The sequence below is a fragment of the Dendrobates tinctorius genome, unplaced genomic scaffold (assembly GCF_039654945.1).
Source record: "Dendrobates tinctorius isolate UK_male_01 unplaced genomic scaffold, ASM3965494v1 ptg000192l, whole genome shotgun sequence".
In the NCBI taxonomy this organism is placed as follows: Eukaryota; Metazoa; Chordata; class Amphibia; order Anura; family Dendrobatidae; genus Dendrobates; species Dendrobates tinctorius.
Genome location: NW_027361859.1, coordinates 6,593,780 through 6,610,221, shown reverse-complemented (window position 1 = coordinate 6,610,221; position 16,442 = coordinate 6,593,780). Strand labels below are relative to the sequence as shown.

The 16,442-nt window shown below is 44.8% G+C and overlaps 1 protein-coding gene across 1 annotated transcript in view; it reads right to left on the bottom strand.

Moving 5' to 3' along the window:
- LOC141055827 (uncharacterized) overlaps window positions 1-10,024 on the bottom strand; it is a 182,002-nt gene extending 171,978 nt beyond the window's left edge. The window contains exons 1-2 of the mRNA XM_073552545.1: window positions 9,960-10,024; window positions 5,098-5,244 (exon numbers count right to left, since the gene is read on the bottom strand). Coding sequence (XP_073408646.1) covers window positions 5,098-5,244; window positions 9,960-9,986 — 174 coding nt within the window. The 5' untranslated portion in view covers window positions 9,987-10,024. The remainder of the gene's footprint in view (window positions 1-5,097; window positions 5,245-9,959) is intronic.
- Window positions 10,025-16,442: the final 6,418 nt, after the last annotated feature.

Here is a 16,442-nt window from a genome sequence, read left to right as displayed (position 1 = left end):
ATTTTTGTTTAAAGAATTTGCCACATTGTGAACATGAAAATGGCTTTTCTCCCGTGTGAACCCTCTGATGCTTAACAAGTGTTGATTTCTGGCTAAAACATTTTTCACATACTGAACATGAAAATGGTTTTTCCCCTGTGTGAGTTCTTTTATGTTTAACAAGATCTGATTTATGATTGAAACATTTTTCACAATCTAAACATGAATATGGCTTCTCCCCTGTGTGTATCCTCTCATGTGTAACAAGATCTGATTTATGGTTGAAACTTTTTCCACATTCTGAACATGAATATGGCTTCTTTCCCATATGAGCTTTTTTATTTTGCTTGACAATTTGTGATGAATCAGAAGATCGGACCTGTTGAAAAGGTTCAGATGATAGTCCGTCACAGCAAAAATCTGAATGCATGTTTGGAATAACAGCATTCTCTTCATATTGTTCATATATATCTTGTGTGATTACATGATCATCTGCTTTAAAAACTGAAGATACTTGATTTGCTTCTGGGCTCCAAGAACAGTCATCTGTTAAGAATAAACCAACTTTTATTATTTTTTAAATTATTTTTTTTAAACAATTTCTAGATAGAAATGTTATAATTGCAAGTTATGTGGTCAATTTTCTAACAGTTGTGAATGATCACAATGTAACAGTAGAGAAGTTTCTGCCTTCGGTATTGATGTCTGTGTGACACACTTAGTCACCTGCATTTTTGCACAAAGCAGAGATTAAATATTTTACGCTCAATTTCACATTTATATTTTATCTCTTTAAGGGGTTTAGCTAAATACTGTTCACCTGGAAATGCACACAGGCACCGGGTTTCATAGTCAAAGCAAAAAAAGTTAATTGTCTTTAATAATCTTTACCTCTCCAAAATGAAAACAGCCTTTGTTCAGCACAAATAAATAACAAACAGTCCCTTCAGCACAACATATCAAAGAAAATGTGACAGTCTTACCAATCTTAGTATCGCAGGCAGTAGCAGCTCAAGCAGTTTTAAATGCTTTCACCAACAAACACACCTCTGTTCAGCTCCAGCACAACTCACTCTTTGAGCGGTCTCAGCTGCCTTTCATTCAGCTTGTAAGACCCGAACAGGGAGCATCCTTTCCCACCCAAGAGCTTTTGGTTGCTCCTAAATCCTGGATCCAAAATCCACTTACACAAGCTTCTTAGTAATGTAGTGTTACTGGTACAGTACCGAGACCAGTCACCTAGGTGACGCATACACACTGTCAAACACTTTTGCTAATGCCCTCTTACGCTGTGTTATCACCCATAACATATTACATTTTTGGCCATAGTTAATGTGTATTGTGACTGAAAGAGGGAGACTAAAACTGAAACAGTTGTTAAAATTAGTGCATGAAAAAATAAATAGAAAGCGGCTTGTGAATCAGTGCCTTCTCTGCCTTTAGTGGTTACTACTCACCTGGGTGGTTATCTGTAGGAATCTCCTCTTTACACTGTTCATCACCCCTCACATATGACTCTGCAGTACTAATATGGGTCAGATCCTGATCCTGAAATTAATAAAAAAAGAAACGAATCTTTCAGAAAGGAAAAAATGATTCCTACGTGTGTAGCATGAATCAGAGCCATGTTTTTCTATGAAACTCTCAAAAGTTTCATAGGAACAGTTTCATAGGGCATAGGCAGAGATCAGCCTAGTCCAATGCTGCCCCCAGGCGGCTGTGCAGGTAATCTCACTCAACATACACACATGGGAGATATCTGTCTATCACCTAGAGCAATTCGGTGACAAATCAGCCTGAGGCAGCTCTGGACTAGTCTCTAGATCTTTACTAGTGTCCATTAGTTCTTTAAACTATGTCTTCTCTACAATGCCAAAGCGCTTAAGGGAAAAGAATACCCATCTGAAATCATTCAGCCACGCTCCGATTTATGCTGTAGAGCAATATCAAATAAATGTAGTTTTTATGCTAAATTTCTATACTAAAAAATACAAATTCGAGTTTTTTATTGCTTAAATTGTATTACAAATCTGAAAATGGGGATAATCTAAACTTTTATAGTCTGTCCATATTGTATTATTTTTCAATATTTTTTTAAAATGGTTTCAAATAATCTGTCATTTTTTGAATGCTGGTATAATACAAGAAACAGGATTACATAAATGGCAAACCTGGGGGCCTTCAATAGGCTTGTAGTTGCCAAGACCATTTATCTGTAATTCTTGATCTCCATCGACCTGATGATCCTGAGGAACATTGGGATCTTCTTGTTTACAATCCTGGGAAGGAAGAGGACGGGGACATCTCTCTGGTGTTGTCCTCTTACTAGATAGATCTGGAGGAAATACATACAGGGACTGAATTCATTCTTTACATACAGATAATTATAGGCCGTGTGTATTTAGCCTTATTACCTGGTGATGTGAGGGGCTGGGGAACCTCCATCATAACGTCCTTGTACAGATCTTTGTGCCTTTCTAAATATTCCCACTCCTCCATGGAGAAATAGATTGTGATGTCCTGACATCTTATAGGAACCTGACACATACAATGATACCGTCATCCACCCATCCCTTCATAACGTTACTGTATAATGTCCCAGCATTTCCAGCAGTGTCACCTCTCCAGTCAGAAGCTCAATCATCTTGTAGGTGAGTTCTAGGATCTTCTGGTCATTGATGTCCTCATGTACCAGGGGATGAGATGAAGGACCTCTTTTTGGGCTCAAGGGTCTTCCCCTTCCTTCAGACACAGGAGCCAGACAACGCTCACTAGAAGTTTTCTTCACTATTTTATAATCCTGGTTATGGAGAGACACATTAATAAATTTCACTACAGACATTTCCAGAGTCCTCACCTCTCCAGTTCTGTCCATCTGTTATTCCAATTAAAGATATGCAAAACCAATGGTAAAGTCAGAGGTCTGTATCGAACACCTAGTGTTCGGGAACAGACCTTAACACGGACTTCTCCGGGTTCGGCACGCCGAAAATTGGGTGCTTCCCACGATGTCATCTGCATGACAGTGCGAGAAACACCGGCGGCTCTGATCAGTGTTAAGAGCATTACTGCCGGTGAGAGAGCTGTGTTTCCCACACTGTCAGAGAACAGCATGAGCTAGCATCTGTGACTGACAGTAAAAAGGTTACCTTTGGTCACAGGCGCCGGCTGGTGAGAGGGTACTACTCCCATCAGCCTACGCCTGCTGTCGCTGATAACAGTAAGAGCAGGCACCGCTGATGGCTGTATTAATCAGATGGTGTCTGTGTTATAAATTTGTCCTGGTGTGGTGGCAAGTGGGGTAATAGTTTTGAGCTTGATATCAGCTGTTTTATGCCAGCTGACATCAAGCTCACAGGTTAGTAATGGAGAGGTGTCTATAAGATGCCCCCATTACTAACCCTATGGAAAAAGATTAGATTGGAAAAAGACACAGACAGAATATAATCCCTTAATTGAAAGAAAGACACATACTCCTTTATTTTAAATAAAAAAAGCAGTTATATGCACATTACACCTAATCCACTAAAGACCATGTCACCTGTAGAAAACAGAAAATAATAAACCATATCCCTCACCTGTCTGAAGTGAAGATAAGCCATACTGTCTCACGACGTAAGCCATCTCTGCGATATCTGGTTTACAACCTTAATGGTGGCATGATGCAACCATTCCGGCTGAAAACCTTGAGTTGCTGCGAGTGCAGCTACAGCGACAAGCGTTGATGTCATAGAGGTTACCGCATGTCACTGTAGCTTCATTCCCAGGCTCACGTCACTGTTGAGACGATGAACTGCAGTGACCTCAATGAGATCACTGCGAGCATTTTCTGTTCAGGTTGTAAACCAGATATCGCAGAGATGGATTATGGCGTGGGACAGTATGGCTTATGTTCACTTTGTCAAAAGTATCAATCATGAAAAGGGAGTCAAAAACAGGTGAACATATATTCCCTTAAAAATTCAATATTATTTGCTATAAATAAAATACACCAAAATTAAACTTAGCATTGGTGTATTTTAATTATAACAAATAAAACTGAATTTTTAAGTGAATATATGTTCACCTTATCTTCACTTTTGGACAGGTGAGAGATATGGTTGTTTATTATTTTTGCTTTTTTACAGAGGACAAAGGCTTCAATGGAATAGGTGTAAAATGAGTATAATGTTGCTTTTTTTATTGCAAATATAAGTGTCGGTATCTTTTTTTTCGATTAAAGGATTTTATACTGGCTGTCAGATTATAGATTTTATACTGGCGTCTCCATTATAGACGCCTCTCCATTACTAACCTGTGGGCTTGATGTAATACAGCTAACATCAACTCCACAACCATTACCCCCACTTGCCACTAAACCAGGGCAAGTGGCAAGAGCCACCCACAGTGCCAGAATTGGCGCATTTAATAGACGCGCCTTTTCTGGGGCGGCTGCTGGCTGCTATTTTTAGGCTGGGTTGAGCCAATATCCAAGGCCCCTTACCAGTCTGAGAATACCATCCCCCACCTGTTTGCTTTTGTTTGGCTGGTTTTCAAAAATGGGGGAGACCCCATGCTGCTTTTTTTAAATTATTTATATAAAGCTGATAGCTGAGGGTTGTAGCCCGCAGCTGTCAGTTTTGCCTTAGCTCGTAATGAATAATAGAAGAGACCCCACTTTATTTAAAAAAAAATATTTAAAGCACAAGCGCCGGCTGATGAATGCTCCCATCAGCGGCGCCTGCTCTCACTTTTGTCAGGGATGGAAGAGGTGTGAGCTGAAGGGAGTAGTACTCTCTCATCAGCAGACGCCTGTGACAGGAAGTAAACTATTCACCACCGATCGCAGTTACAGGTTCACACTATCATCTGAAAGCATGGGAACTGCGGCTCTCTGACTGTCGGGAATGATCTTTCCGCCGTTCAGAGCCCTGCTGTTATGCAGATGACACTGAGGCAAACAATGGATGTTCGAGCCCCTCAGTAATCTAAATGGGGTCTGGGTTCGGATACTGTTCTGGTATCAGAACCAAACTTTTTTTTGTAGACGTTCAGCCAAACCTGAACATCCAAGAGTTTGCCCATCACTAATTCTCATAAATAAAAATGTTAAAATGTGACATCATCAGAATCTCTCACCTCTCCAGTAAGCCGGAAGAGGATCTCTAGGGTGAGGTGTAATATCCTCTCCACCATCTTGTACCTATCCTTATTCATCCTTAATGGGTCAATCAGGAAAATTCTCTTATATAGATCTCCACTGAGAGGATCCGATATTGTAGGGACCTGAATGGGAACCGATGTAAAATCATAAAGAATGCACTATAATGATACATTGATATATTGCATATTGAAAAGGCAGTAAGAAAGGATTTGTCCAGCAAAAAAAAAAAACACTGTAAAACTCACTTGTAAAAGTAGCACATTATTTTTGTAGTACAGTAAACAGCGTGTGTCAGAGGAAAATTTGCAATTCCTAAAGATGCCTTTACGGACGGGACTTATCACCCTCAAATTGAACATATGGAATCTATTTATATAATTGCATCGTAATGTTTTAATTTCCTATTCTGTCCAGATGTCACCGTATCCCAGAATTCCAAGCGGAGGAAGTTCACCGACCGCAATATTGGGACACCCAAGTGATGGGTGTCTCAATATGGAAACTGCTGCTGGTACTACCTATTGCGCGGTACCACCAGCTACTTAGGAATAAATTCTTGGACTTTAAGTGCGCTGCCAGACAAATTCCATAACCACACAAGGTTAAGAAAGTTAACCCTTTAATCCCTACGCGTTTCGAAGCATAACACTTCTTCTTCAGATGTGTCAACCCCTGAAGAAGTGTTATGCTTCGAAACGCGTAGGGATTAAAGGGTTAACTTTCTTAACCTTGTGTGGTTATGGAATTTGTCTGGCAGCGCACTTAAAGTCCAAGAATTTATTCCTAAGTAACTGTGTTGCGGTTCCGCTGTGGACCGTTGGACGTGCAGCAGGCTGACATACTATACAGGCTTTACTTTTTCTTTGAAAAGGTGAGTATAATACCTTAATTATTTATACATTTTACCCGGATAAGACCCTATTGCGCTCTTGTCTCAACCTTTTAGTGTATACAATTGCGGTACCACCAGCGGAACACCATTGCACCACACACACACTCATATACGCCATATGCACCACACACACACACACACACACACATACATTCACACTCACACACTCATACAGCCTCTGCGTGGAACCACCAGCAGAACACCGTCGTACTGCGCCTGCGTGAATTTCGCGCAGGCGCAGCGAATCATTCGACTGATCCCGGTGGCAGATGCGCAACGTGTCTGCAGGTAGAGGAAGCCGATCACATTAAAGGGGTTTTCCCACGAACAAAAGTTCATTTTAAAAATTGTCTGTATCTGACCGTGTACGGAGCATACCGCATCTCCTGGGCAGTGGAGGAAACAAAAGAAAATACTGGCATTACAGCAGGGGATCAAAGAGGATTCATTTTGTGAGGTAAAATATTTCACTAACTGTTTTTAAACAATATTTTACCTCACAAAATGTATCCTATGTATGGGCAGCACGGTGGCTCAGTGGATAGCACTGCAGCCTTGCAGTGCTGGAGTCCTGGGTTCGAATCCCACCAAGGACAACATCTGCAAGGAGTTTGTATGTTCTCCCCATGTTTGCGTGGGTTTCCTCCCACATTCCAAAAACACACTGATAGGGAATTTAGATTGTGAGCCCCATCGGGGACAGTGGTGGTGATGTGTGCAAACTGTAATGCGCTGCGGAATATGTTAGCGCTATATAAAAATAAAGATTATTATTATTATTATTCCTCTGTGATCTCCTGCTGTAATGTCAGTATTGTCTTTTGCTTCCTCCCCTGCCCAGAGACTGTGCTACGTTCTGTACATGGTCAGACACAGGGGTGAGAGACAGTGCACAGGGGGAGACAGCTCAAATGGGACAGCACATGAGGGGAGAACACAGCACAGGAAGGAGAGAGACAGCAGATGGGGCATAGCACATGGGATAGACAGGTCAAAGAAGAGAGAACAGATGGGAGAAGTCAGCACATGGGGAAAGAGAGTGGAGAGGTGGGTGAGCACATGGGGGGGAGAGATTTTCAAAGCTGCAAAGCCTGTCCCCATCGTGACATTACCACCCTCCCGATACGATACCATCAGGCCTCCATCTAGTTCATTATAACTGTAGAAGTGAGAAAGAGCTGACACTACAAACTACTTAGAAGTAGGACCTCCTGCAGTGAAAAGGTAATTACAGCAGAGACCTGCTCTGAGAGCTAGTCACTAACTTTTTGTTGGCCCACAGTTTTTGTATCTCCCGCCAGTATAGTTTATTGTTACAGTCCACGCTCCATACTATGACCGTAGCACATGTCTCCCGCTCCAGCTGACCACAACAGTCATTAAGATAGTTCTTCACATCCAGACGATAGCTATCATGACCAAAGCACATGAATCAAGCTCCAGCTGGCAACAACATCCAGTGCACTAACAACCTGGGTTTTCCAACATCTTGGTATATATACTACAAGTTCCCCAATAATCCATCTAGTAGTGGAAACAGCTGTGGCCTCGTCCATCTCTCGTCAGCCAACTGAGTCATTGTTCTGACGATTGGATGCAGTGGAGTTACTTCCCCAAATTGGTGGCAGAAATGGGATCGGCGTGATTCCCCCTGCTGTTATACCTGACAGCGTGTAAAGCAGAATTGCAAATGTTTCCCAGCTAATACAAGTTCAAAACAATTTATGTGCAGTGGCATAACCTGTGTACCGTTAACACTGCCTAAGACTCTTTCTCTAGTCCTGTATTAAACCCCTTACGCCGCGAGAACATGTATTGTACTTTAAGAATATACTAATGGAGTTAAATTAAGGCTAAATTCAAATTTCCGCACATTTCTTTTTGAGGAACAAGTGGAGTTCATGTGCAAAAGTATACATATGTATATCAGTTATATGCAAACATAAGCTGAGGAGACCAACTGATTATTATAATAACTCATGGGGCCCCTCTGCTTCCATTTGCATGTAACTGATACAAATGGAAATATCTGCTCACAAACTTCACTAAATAACAATGACAGACAGGTAATGAGGGGTAAAGGCCCTGTCCTTGTGGGCTTACATTCTACAGAATAATGGGGAAGGAGACAGTAGGTTGGGGGGTTGTGGCAGCTCCAGTGGTGTTAAGGTGGCAGCAGGGTCATTGCAGGCAACAGTCTTGAAGAGTTGGGTTTTCAAGTTCCAGCTGAAAGTTTTGGAGGCAATTGGGTGAGGAACATTTAAGTGTAGAGGAGGGCATCTTGGGATGATCAGAGAATACGTGTTGGAAGATATCAGGAGATCACTTGGGAGTGGAGATGAGCGACTTTGCCTTTTTTCGGGTCGAGTCGGGTTTCATGAATCCCGACTTTCGCAAAAGTCGGGTCGAACGAAATCGGCCGACTATAGGGAAAAGTCGGAGGCCGACTGAAACACAAAACCCAATGCAAGTCAATGGGGAAGCAAAGTCGTCAGGGAGTGGAAATGTTGGTGGAAAAACCTTCTCTCCTCCAGACGCAGAAAATGCCACCTTGTTACCGTCACCTTCCTTGGTATAAACAGATCCTCGGAGAGATATTTGTATTGTCCCCTTATATACTTATACATGGTTATTAGATCGCCCCTCAGTGGTCTTTTTTCTAGACTTCAAGAGCAAGAGCTTGAATGTGCGGTCAGAAGGACAGGGCAGAGACAAAGGTTACCGTATGGAAATATGAACTTAGCCTTACAGTGAAGGAAATAATTATTTGATCCCTTGCTGATTTTGTAAGTTTGCCCACTGACAAAGACATGAACAGTCTATAATTTTAAGGGTAGGTTAATTTTAACATTGAGAGATAGAATATCAAAAATGAAATCCAGAAAATCACATTGTATAAATTATATACATTTATTAGCATTTTGCAGTGAGAAATAAGTATTTGATCCCTCTGGGAAACAAGATTTAATACTTGGTGGCTAAACCCTTGTTGGCAAGCATAGCAGTCAGACATTTTTTGCAGTTGATGATGAGGTTTGCGCACCTGTCAGGAGGAATTTTGGTCCACTCCTCTTTGGTGATTATCTCTAAATCATTAAGGTTTTGAGGCTGTCGCTTGTCATCTCAGAGCTTCAACTCCCTCCATAAGTTTTCTATGGGGTTAAGGTCTGGAGACTGGCTAGGCCACTCCATGACCTTAATGTGCTTCTTTTTGAGCCACTTCTTTGTTGCTCCTTTCACACATTAATATTAAAAATAAACATTTGGAAATTCTGCCTTCATAAGAGACTGTTCTGCCAAAATTTAAAATGAATTAACCCGTAACAAAAATAAAAAATACATTTCTTGATATTTTTTCCCTCCAGTTCAATGATGAAGAAATCAATACAAGTTGCTATAGCCCTAATAACACTGAACATCGTAAAAAAAAAAACCTCAACCCAAAATGGCAAAATTGTGGGGGTTTTAACCATTTCACTGCATTTTCCTGTACTTTGCATGTTATAACTAGAATTTGTGCCACAAAAAAACCCAACAAGCCCCATGTGGCTATAGGAAGGGAAAACTAACAGAAGTTATGGCTCTTGGAAGAAGGGAAGGAAAAACAAAAGCTGAAATTGACTTCAAAGGCAAAGGGGTTAATAAAGGTGGCGCTTACTGATCGCCGGGAGCACTGAGGGTAGACGGGGCTTGTTAGCGCTCACTGAACTTTCCTTAGGGGCCAGTTCTGCATCATATGACAGCGGTGGTGGTGAAGGAGAGGCACAACTTTGAACCCCTCTCGTACTTGACACCTGCTTACTTTCCCTCCACAATTACACTGCTGACAATATGTGGCCGAAAATACAGGGAAAACTAATCAGAACACCCGACAACAGGAAAAATGGACAAATAAGTGATGAAGGGGTTAATGTGCCCCAATAACAGGGCCTCTCCAGCACCTACCTCCACCTGCAGAGCAGCACTCCACATATATGGCTGCTCTGTGCGCACAGGACCTGGGATAAGGTCACAGGAGGGGAGGAGTCAGGGGTCACATGATCAGGGGCCTCAGTGTATGCAGGACTCTGCTGTGCTGGTTGTCATGGTGCTGGATGAGGGGAAGTTTCTGTGTGGGGTCAGGAGGGGTTTACAGGGTGTACGGAGCAGAGCCGTGTGTGTACGAGGTGTACGGAGCAGAGCCGTGTGTGTACAAGGTGTACGGAGCGGAGCCGCGTGTGTACGAGGTGTACGGAGCGGAGCCGCGTGTGTACGAGGTGTACGGAGCGGAGCCGCGTGTGTACGAGGTGTACGGAGCGGAGCCGCGTGTGTACGAGGTGTACGGAGCGGAGCCGCGTGTGTACGAGGTGTACGGAGCGGAGCCGCGTGTGTACGAGGTGTACGGAGCGGAGCCGCGTGTGTACGAGGTGTACGGAGCGGAGCCGCGTGTGTACGAGGTGTACGGAGCGGAGCCGCGTGTGTACGAGGTGTACGGAGCGGAGCCGCGTGTGTACGAGGTGTACGGAGCGGAGCCGCGTGTGTACGAGGTGTACGGAGCGGAGCCGCGTGTGTACGAGGTGTACGGAGCGGAGCCGCGTGTGTACGAGGTGTACGGAGCGGAGCCGCGTGTGTACGAGGTGTACGGAGCGGAGCCGCGTGTGTACGAGGTGTACGGAGCGGAGCCGCGTGTGTACGAGGTGTACGGAGCGGAGCCGCGTGTGTACGAGGTGTACGGAGCGGAGCCGCGTGTGTACGAGGTGTACGGAGCGGAGCCGCGTGTGTACGAGGTGTACGGAGCGGAGCCGCGTGTGTACGAGGTGTACGGAGCGGAGCCGCGTGTGTACGAGGAGTACGGAGCGGAGCCGCGTGTGTACGAGATGTACGGAGCGGAGCCGTGTGTGTGTACGAGGTGTACGGAGCGGAGCCGTGTGTGTACGAGGTGTACGGAGCGGAGCCGTGTGTGTACGAGATGTACGGAGCGGAGCCGTGTGTGTGCGAGGAGTACGGAGCGGAGCCGTGTGTACACGAGGTGTACGGAGCGGAGCCGTGTTTGTACGAGGTGTACGGAGCGGAGCCGCGTGTGTACGAGATGTACGGAGCGGAGCCGTGTGTGTGTACGAGGTGTACGGAGCGGAGCCGTGTGTGTGTACGAGGTGTACGGAGCGGAGCCGTGTGTGTACGAGGAGTACGGAGCGGAGCCGTGTGTACACGAGGTGTACGGAGCGGAGCCGTGTGTGTATGAGGTGTACGGAGCGGAGCCGCGTGTGTACGAGGTGTACGGAGCGGAGCCGTGTGTGTACGAGGTGTACGGAGCGGAGCCGCGTGTGTAAGAGGTGTACGGAGCGGAGCCGCGTGTGTACGAGGTGTACGGAGCGGAGCCGCGTGTGTACGAGGTGTACGGAGCGGAGCCGTGTGTGTGCGAGATGTACGGAGCAGAGCCGCGTGTGTGCGAGGAGTACGGAGCAGAGCCGTGTACGAGGAGTATGGAGAGGAGCCGCGTGTGTACGAGGTGTACGGAGCGGAGCCGTGTGTGTACGAGGTGTACGGAGTGAAGCCGTGTGTGTACGAGGTGTACGGAGCGGAGCCGTGTGTGTACGAGGTGTACGGAGCGGAGTAGAGTGTGTACGAGGTGTACGGAGCAGAGCGTGTGTGTACGAGGTGTACGGAGCGGAGCCGTGTGTGTGCGAGGAGTACGGAGCAGAGCCGTGTGTGTACGAGGAGTATGGAGAGGAGCCTTGTGTGTACGAGGTGCACAGAGCGGAGCCGTGTGTGTACGATCTATATGGAGCAGAGCCGCAGTTATTCGAGGTGTACGGAGCGGAGCTGTGTGTGTACGAGGTGTACAGAGCGAAGTCGCATGTGTGCGAGGTGTACGGAGCAGAGCCATGTGTGTACGTGGTGTACAGAGCAGAGCCTTGTGTGTACGAGGTGTACGGAGCGGAGCTGTGTGTGTACGAGGTGTACGGAGTGGAGCCGCGTGTACGGGGTGTACAGAGCGGAGCCGTGTGTGTACGAGGTGTACGGAGCGGAGCCGTGCGTGTATGCGGTGTACAGAGCAGAGCCTTGTGTGTACGAGGTGTACGGAGTGGAGCCGCGTGTGTACGAGGTGTACGGAGTGGAGTCACGTGTGTATGAGGTGTATGGAGCGGAGCCGTGTGGGTACGTGGTGCACGGGTGTAGCCGTGTGTGTACGAGGTGTACGGAGCAGAGACGTGTGGGTACAAGGTGTACCGAGCAGGGCCACGTGTATGTACGAGGTGTACGGAGCAAAGCTGTGTGTAGAAGGTGTTTGGAGCAGAACCATGTGTGTAGGAGGTGTACAGAGCAGAACCATGTGCGTACGAGGTGTATGGAGCAGAATCGTGTGTGTACGAGGTGTACGGAGCAGAACCGTGTGTGTACGAGGTGTACGGAGCAGAACCGTGTGTGTACATCATGCTGTGATTGACATGAGAATTGGATAGCACACACCCATAGACTTGTATGTGAAACATCGCACCGCACTTGTATATATCACCCAAGTGCAGTGCAATTTCGATGGACACCAGACATTTGTACACGACTCGATAAGTCTGTGCAGTGTGTGTCCCTAGACTGCCGCCAACGTCTTACAGCTGGGGAGCTGAGCTCCGTTGCTTTGTAAGGTGGACACTGATGATAGGGCACTGTAAATGGCACAGTGAGGGGAGACTCACGTAATGTGTAAAGGAATAGTTACTGACTATATGATGGAGCAACGATAGAGCCGGTGCTTCCTGGAGGCCGACTATCTTTGAATACAATATTTCATTATATTAATTTATTAAATTGATGGGAGTCGGATATGACTTTCCCTTTATGTTGTAAATTGCTATAAATACAAAAGTAGTTATTAAGCGCAACAGCACATTGTGAGGACACAGCCTTTTATCTTAATTAACTAGACATCCATTTTCAGCAATCCAGGAAGAATAGACTTATCTATATGTTGACTTTTGAATTTGTTTCTTTCTTGTTGGTCAAGAAAACGCAGACTTTTGTTTGTATAAGACTAATATTGACATTGGATATAACATATTGTGCTGTTATCCTGAATAACTAGTGATACAGGGTCATTGAACAATGATGTTTGCTAATATGTTGATTACACATTGTCCAGGCCAGCCAGTTTGTTGACTTGCAAAACAGAGGAGGAAAAACTGTGGAAATAGGTTAATCAAATAATGCTACTGGATCTTGTCACTATTCTTCCCATTTACCTGTGAATGCTGTCTTGAAGGACACTTGTTGACTATAAAAAGAGGTTATATGCCTCTGTAACTTCACACAGATATTCAGCCAATTCATCCAAAGAACCACAGACTTTCTACAGGACATCAGCCAAGACATCATGGCTCCATCATGAGGGACACAGATTTCTCATTCTACAGGATCCCAGCTTAGGGCACCACGGCCCCGGCTGAAGGAATACAGATCTGCTCCATTGACTATCACTGAAACATGGATACATTTGAGGTAGTCAGGATTTGGACTCACCGGTCACCTGAGCCACATGGCTACATTTGTGAAAGTCAGGAATGGAGCCCACTAGTAACCTGACTCCATGGAAATGTTTGGAGAAGCCAGGTTTTGCCTCTCCTGTCAAATGGCCTTGTACCTTGTAATTTGTACCATCTTGGGTATTTTTCTGGGACTGTTCTACATGTTATTTGCCTGTTTTTGTGGTTCAATAAAGCATTGTCACACAGTTTTACCCTTACCCTATGTTGTCTGAGTAGTATTACGCCCACGGGGAAAGGAGAACTGGCGTTAAGTGGGATGTGCCCTGGTCAATGAGGTTTTGTCTAGTGGACTAGGGCACCCACTGACCCTCCATGTCTCCTCAAGAGCCATTGTTTTTATTTTCTATTGGGTATTTAATTAAACAGAGTTTTTTCCAGTAGTGGATAACGACTACTTAAGTGCTATTTAGGAGGTCTAAGCCACAATTGAGGAATTTAAATAAAGGTTAGTAGTTCAATAAAGGTGGCTGCTGGTGGTTAATAGTAGTTGAGTTGTGAGTTATGCCTCTGTATGCAGAAGACAAAGAACAACAGTGATGTTAAGGGGGTTGTCTTCTACTGGAACTCATTTTGAATGTGTTTTGTGTCACCACAGGAAATTGTAAAGCTTGAGCCTCTGTAAATGACAACAAATGTACATTAAATAAATGTAAATTACATGTTGTGCCTCCTGTAGTAAATGAAAGTTCCCAAGTTATATGTTAGCTAGAAGCATGTGGCTGCCTGGGAAAGTGTTGCAAAGATGAAACTCACCACCTCTCGTGGCAGCCTGTTCCACTCATTGATCACTCTGTCAAAAAGTTTTTTCTAGTATCTAATCTGTGTCTCCTCCCATTCAGTTTCATCCCATTGCTTCTCTTTCCTTGTGCAAATGAGAATAAAGATGATCCTTCTACAATGTGACAGCCATTGAAATAGTTGTAGACAGCTATTAAGTCTCCTCTCAGTCTTCTCTTTTGCAAGCTAAACATTCCCAAATCCTGCAACCTTTCCTCATAAGACAGGGTTTGCAGACCGGTCACCATTCTGGTCGCTCTTTTCTGAACTTGCTCCAGTTTGGTGATGTCTTTTTTAAAATGTGGCGCCCAAAACTGGACACAGTATTCCAGATGAGGTCTAACCAAAGAGGAGTAGAGGGCAATAATGACGTCACGTGATATAGACTGTATGCTTCTGTTAATACATCCTAGAATTGCATTTGCCTTTTTTGCTGCTGCATCACACTGTTGACTCATATTCAGTCTGTAATCTATTAGCATACCCAAGTCTTTTTCACATGTGCTGTTTTTTAGCCCTATTAGGCTATGTGCACACGTAGCGTTTTAAAACGCTTACTAAAAACCGGACTCCTTCCCAGAAATCGCACGGTTTTTTCCGCGCGATTTCACTGCGATTTTACCGCGATTTTCGCGTGCGATATTCAAGCACTTTCCAAGCGATTTGAAGCATCGCTTGGAAAGTGATTGACAGGTTGGTCACACTCGTCAAACAAAGTGTTTGACAAGTGTGACCAGGTTTTTACTATTGAGGCCGCCTATGCGGCATCAATAGTAAAAGATAGAATGTTAAAATGCTAAAAAAAAAATAAAAAATCGGTGTATATTTACCTTCCGGCGTCCCGCGCTGCATTCCCGGGCCTCAGCGTTCCCAGTAATGCCTTGCGAGACCTGTGATGACGTAGTCTCGCGTTGCTATGGCGATCTCGCGAGACCGCTAGAGTCACGCGAGACTACGTCATCACAGGACCTTGCCGCAAGGCATTACTGGGAACGCTTAGGCCGGGAATGCATTGCGGGACGCCGGAAGGTAAATATACACCGATTTTTTATTTTTTATTCTTTTTTTACAGGGGTATGGTACCCAGGGCCTGGAGGACAGTCTCCTCTCCTCCACATCGTGGGTACCAACCGTACATGAGACGCTTAACTTCCCGCATGGTGGGCATAGCCACATGCGGGAAGTAAGCGATTCTCATGCATTCCTATGGGTGCGGAATCGCAGCAATTCTTTGCGATTCCGCACAAAGAATGAGCATGCTGCAATTTTTTCCGCGATGCGATTCCGCCGTGGAAAAAAGCGCAGCATTAGCACAGCATGTGCGGAATGCCATAGGAATGCATGGGGGGCGTTCTGCACACGATTTTTAAGCGTTTTCGCGCCGAAAATCGCGGCAAAAACACTTAAAAAACGCTACGTGTGCACACAGCCTTACTCCCACTCTGTATATGCTTTTTTCATTTTAATTGCCCAGATGTAGTACTTTGCATTTTTCCCTGTTAAAAACCATTCTGTTAGTTGCTGCCCACTGCTCCAGTTTATTTATATCTTTTTGAATCCTCTCTCTCTCTTCTCTAGTATTAGCTATCCCTCCTAGCTTTGTGTCATCAGCAAATTTAATCAGTTTAAACTCAATTCCTTCATCTAAATTGTTGATAAAGATGTTGAACAATACAGGGCCCAGGACAGAGCCCTTTGGTACCCCACTTGAGACATTCTTCAAACTGGATGTGCAGCCATTTATGATCACTCTTTAGGTCAGATCACTAAGCCAGTTATGAATCCACCTAACAGTTGCCTTGTCCATTCCATACTTAGTCATTTTTTCAATAAGGATTGTGTGAGATACTTTGTCAAATGCTTTGCTGAAGTCAAGTATACTATATCTACAGCATTTCTCTGATCCACTGTCAGGGTTAGGACATGGTTATTGTCCTGTTCTCACAGGGTTAACTTTTGCCGGCCTCTCTTTGGATCTGGGAGGGGTATTTATACTCACTCCAGACTAGCATTCTCTGTCAGCTATACTATTATTCTGGCTGTGTGTTTGACCGACCCCCTAGTGTGCGTGTATTCTGCATTGCTTGTTTGATTCCCGTGTATGACCCGGCCTGTTCCCTCACTCTGTACT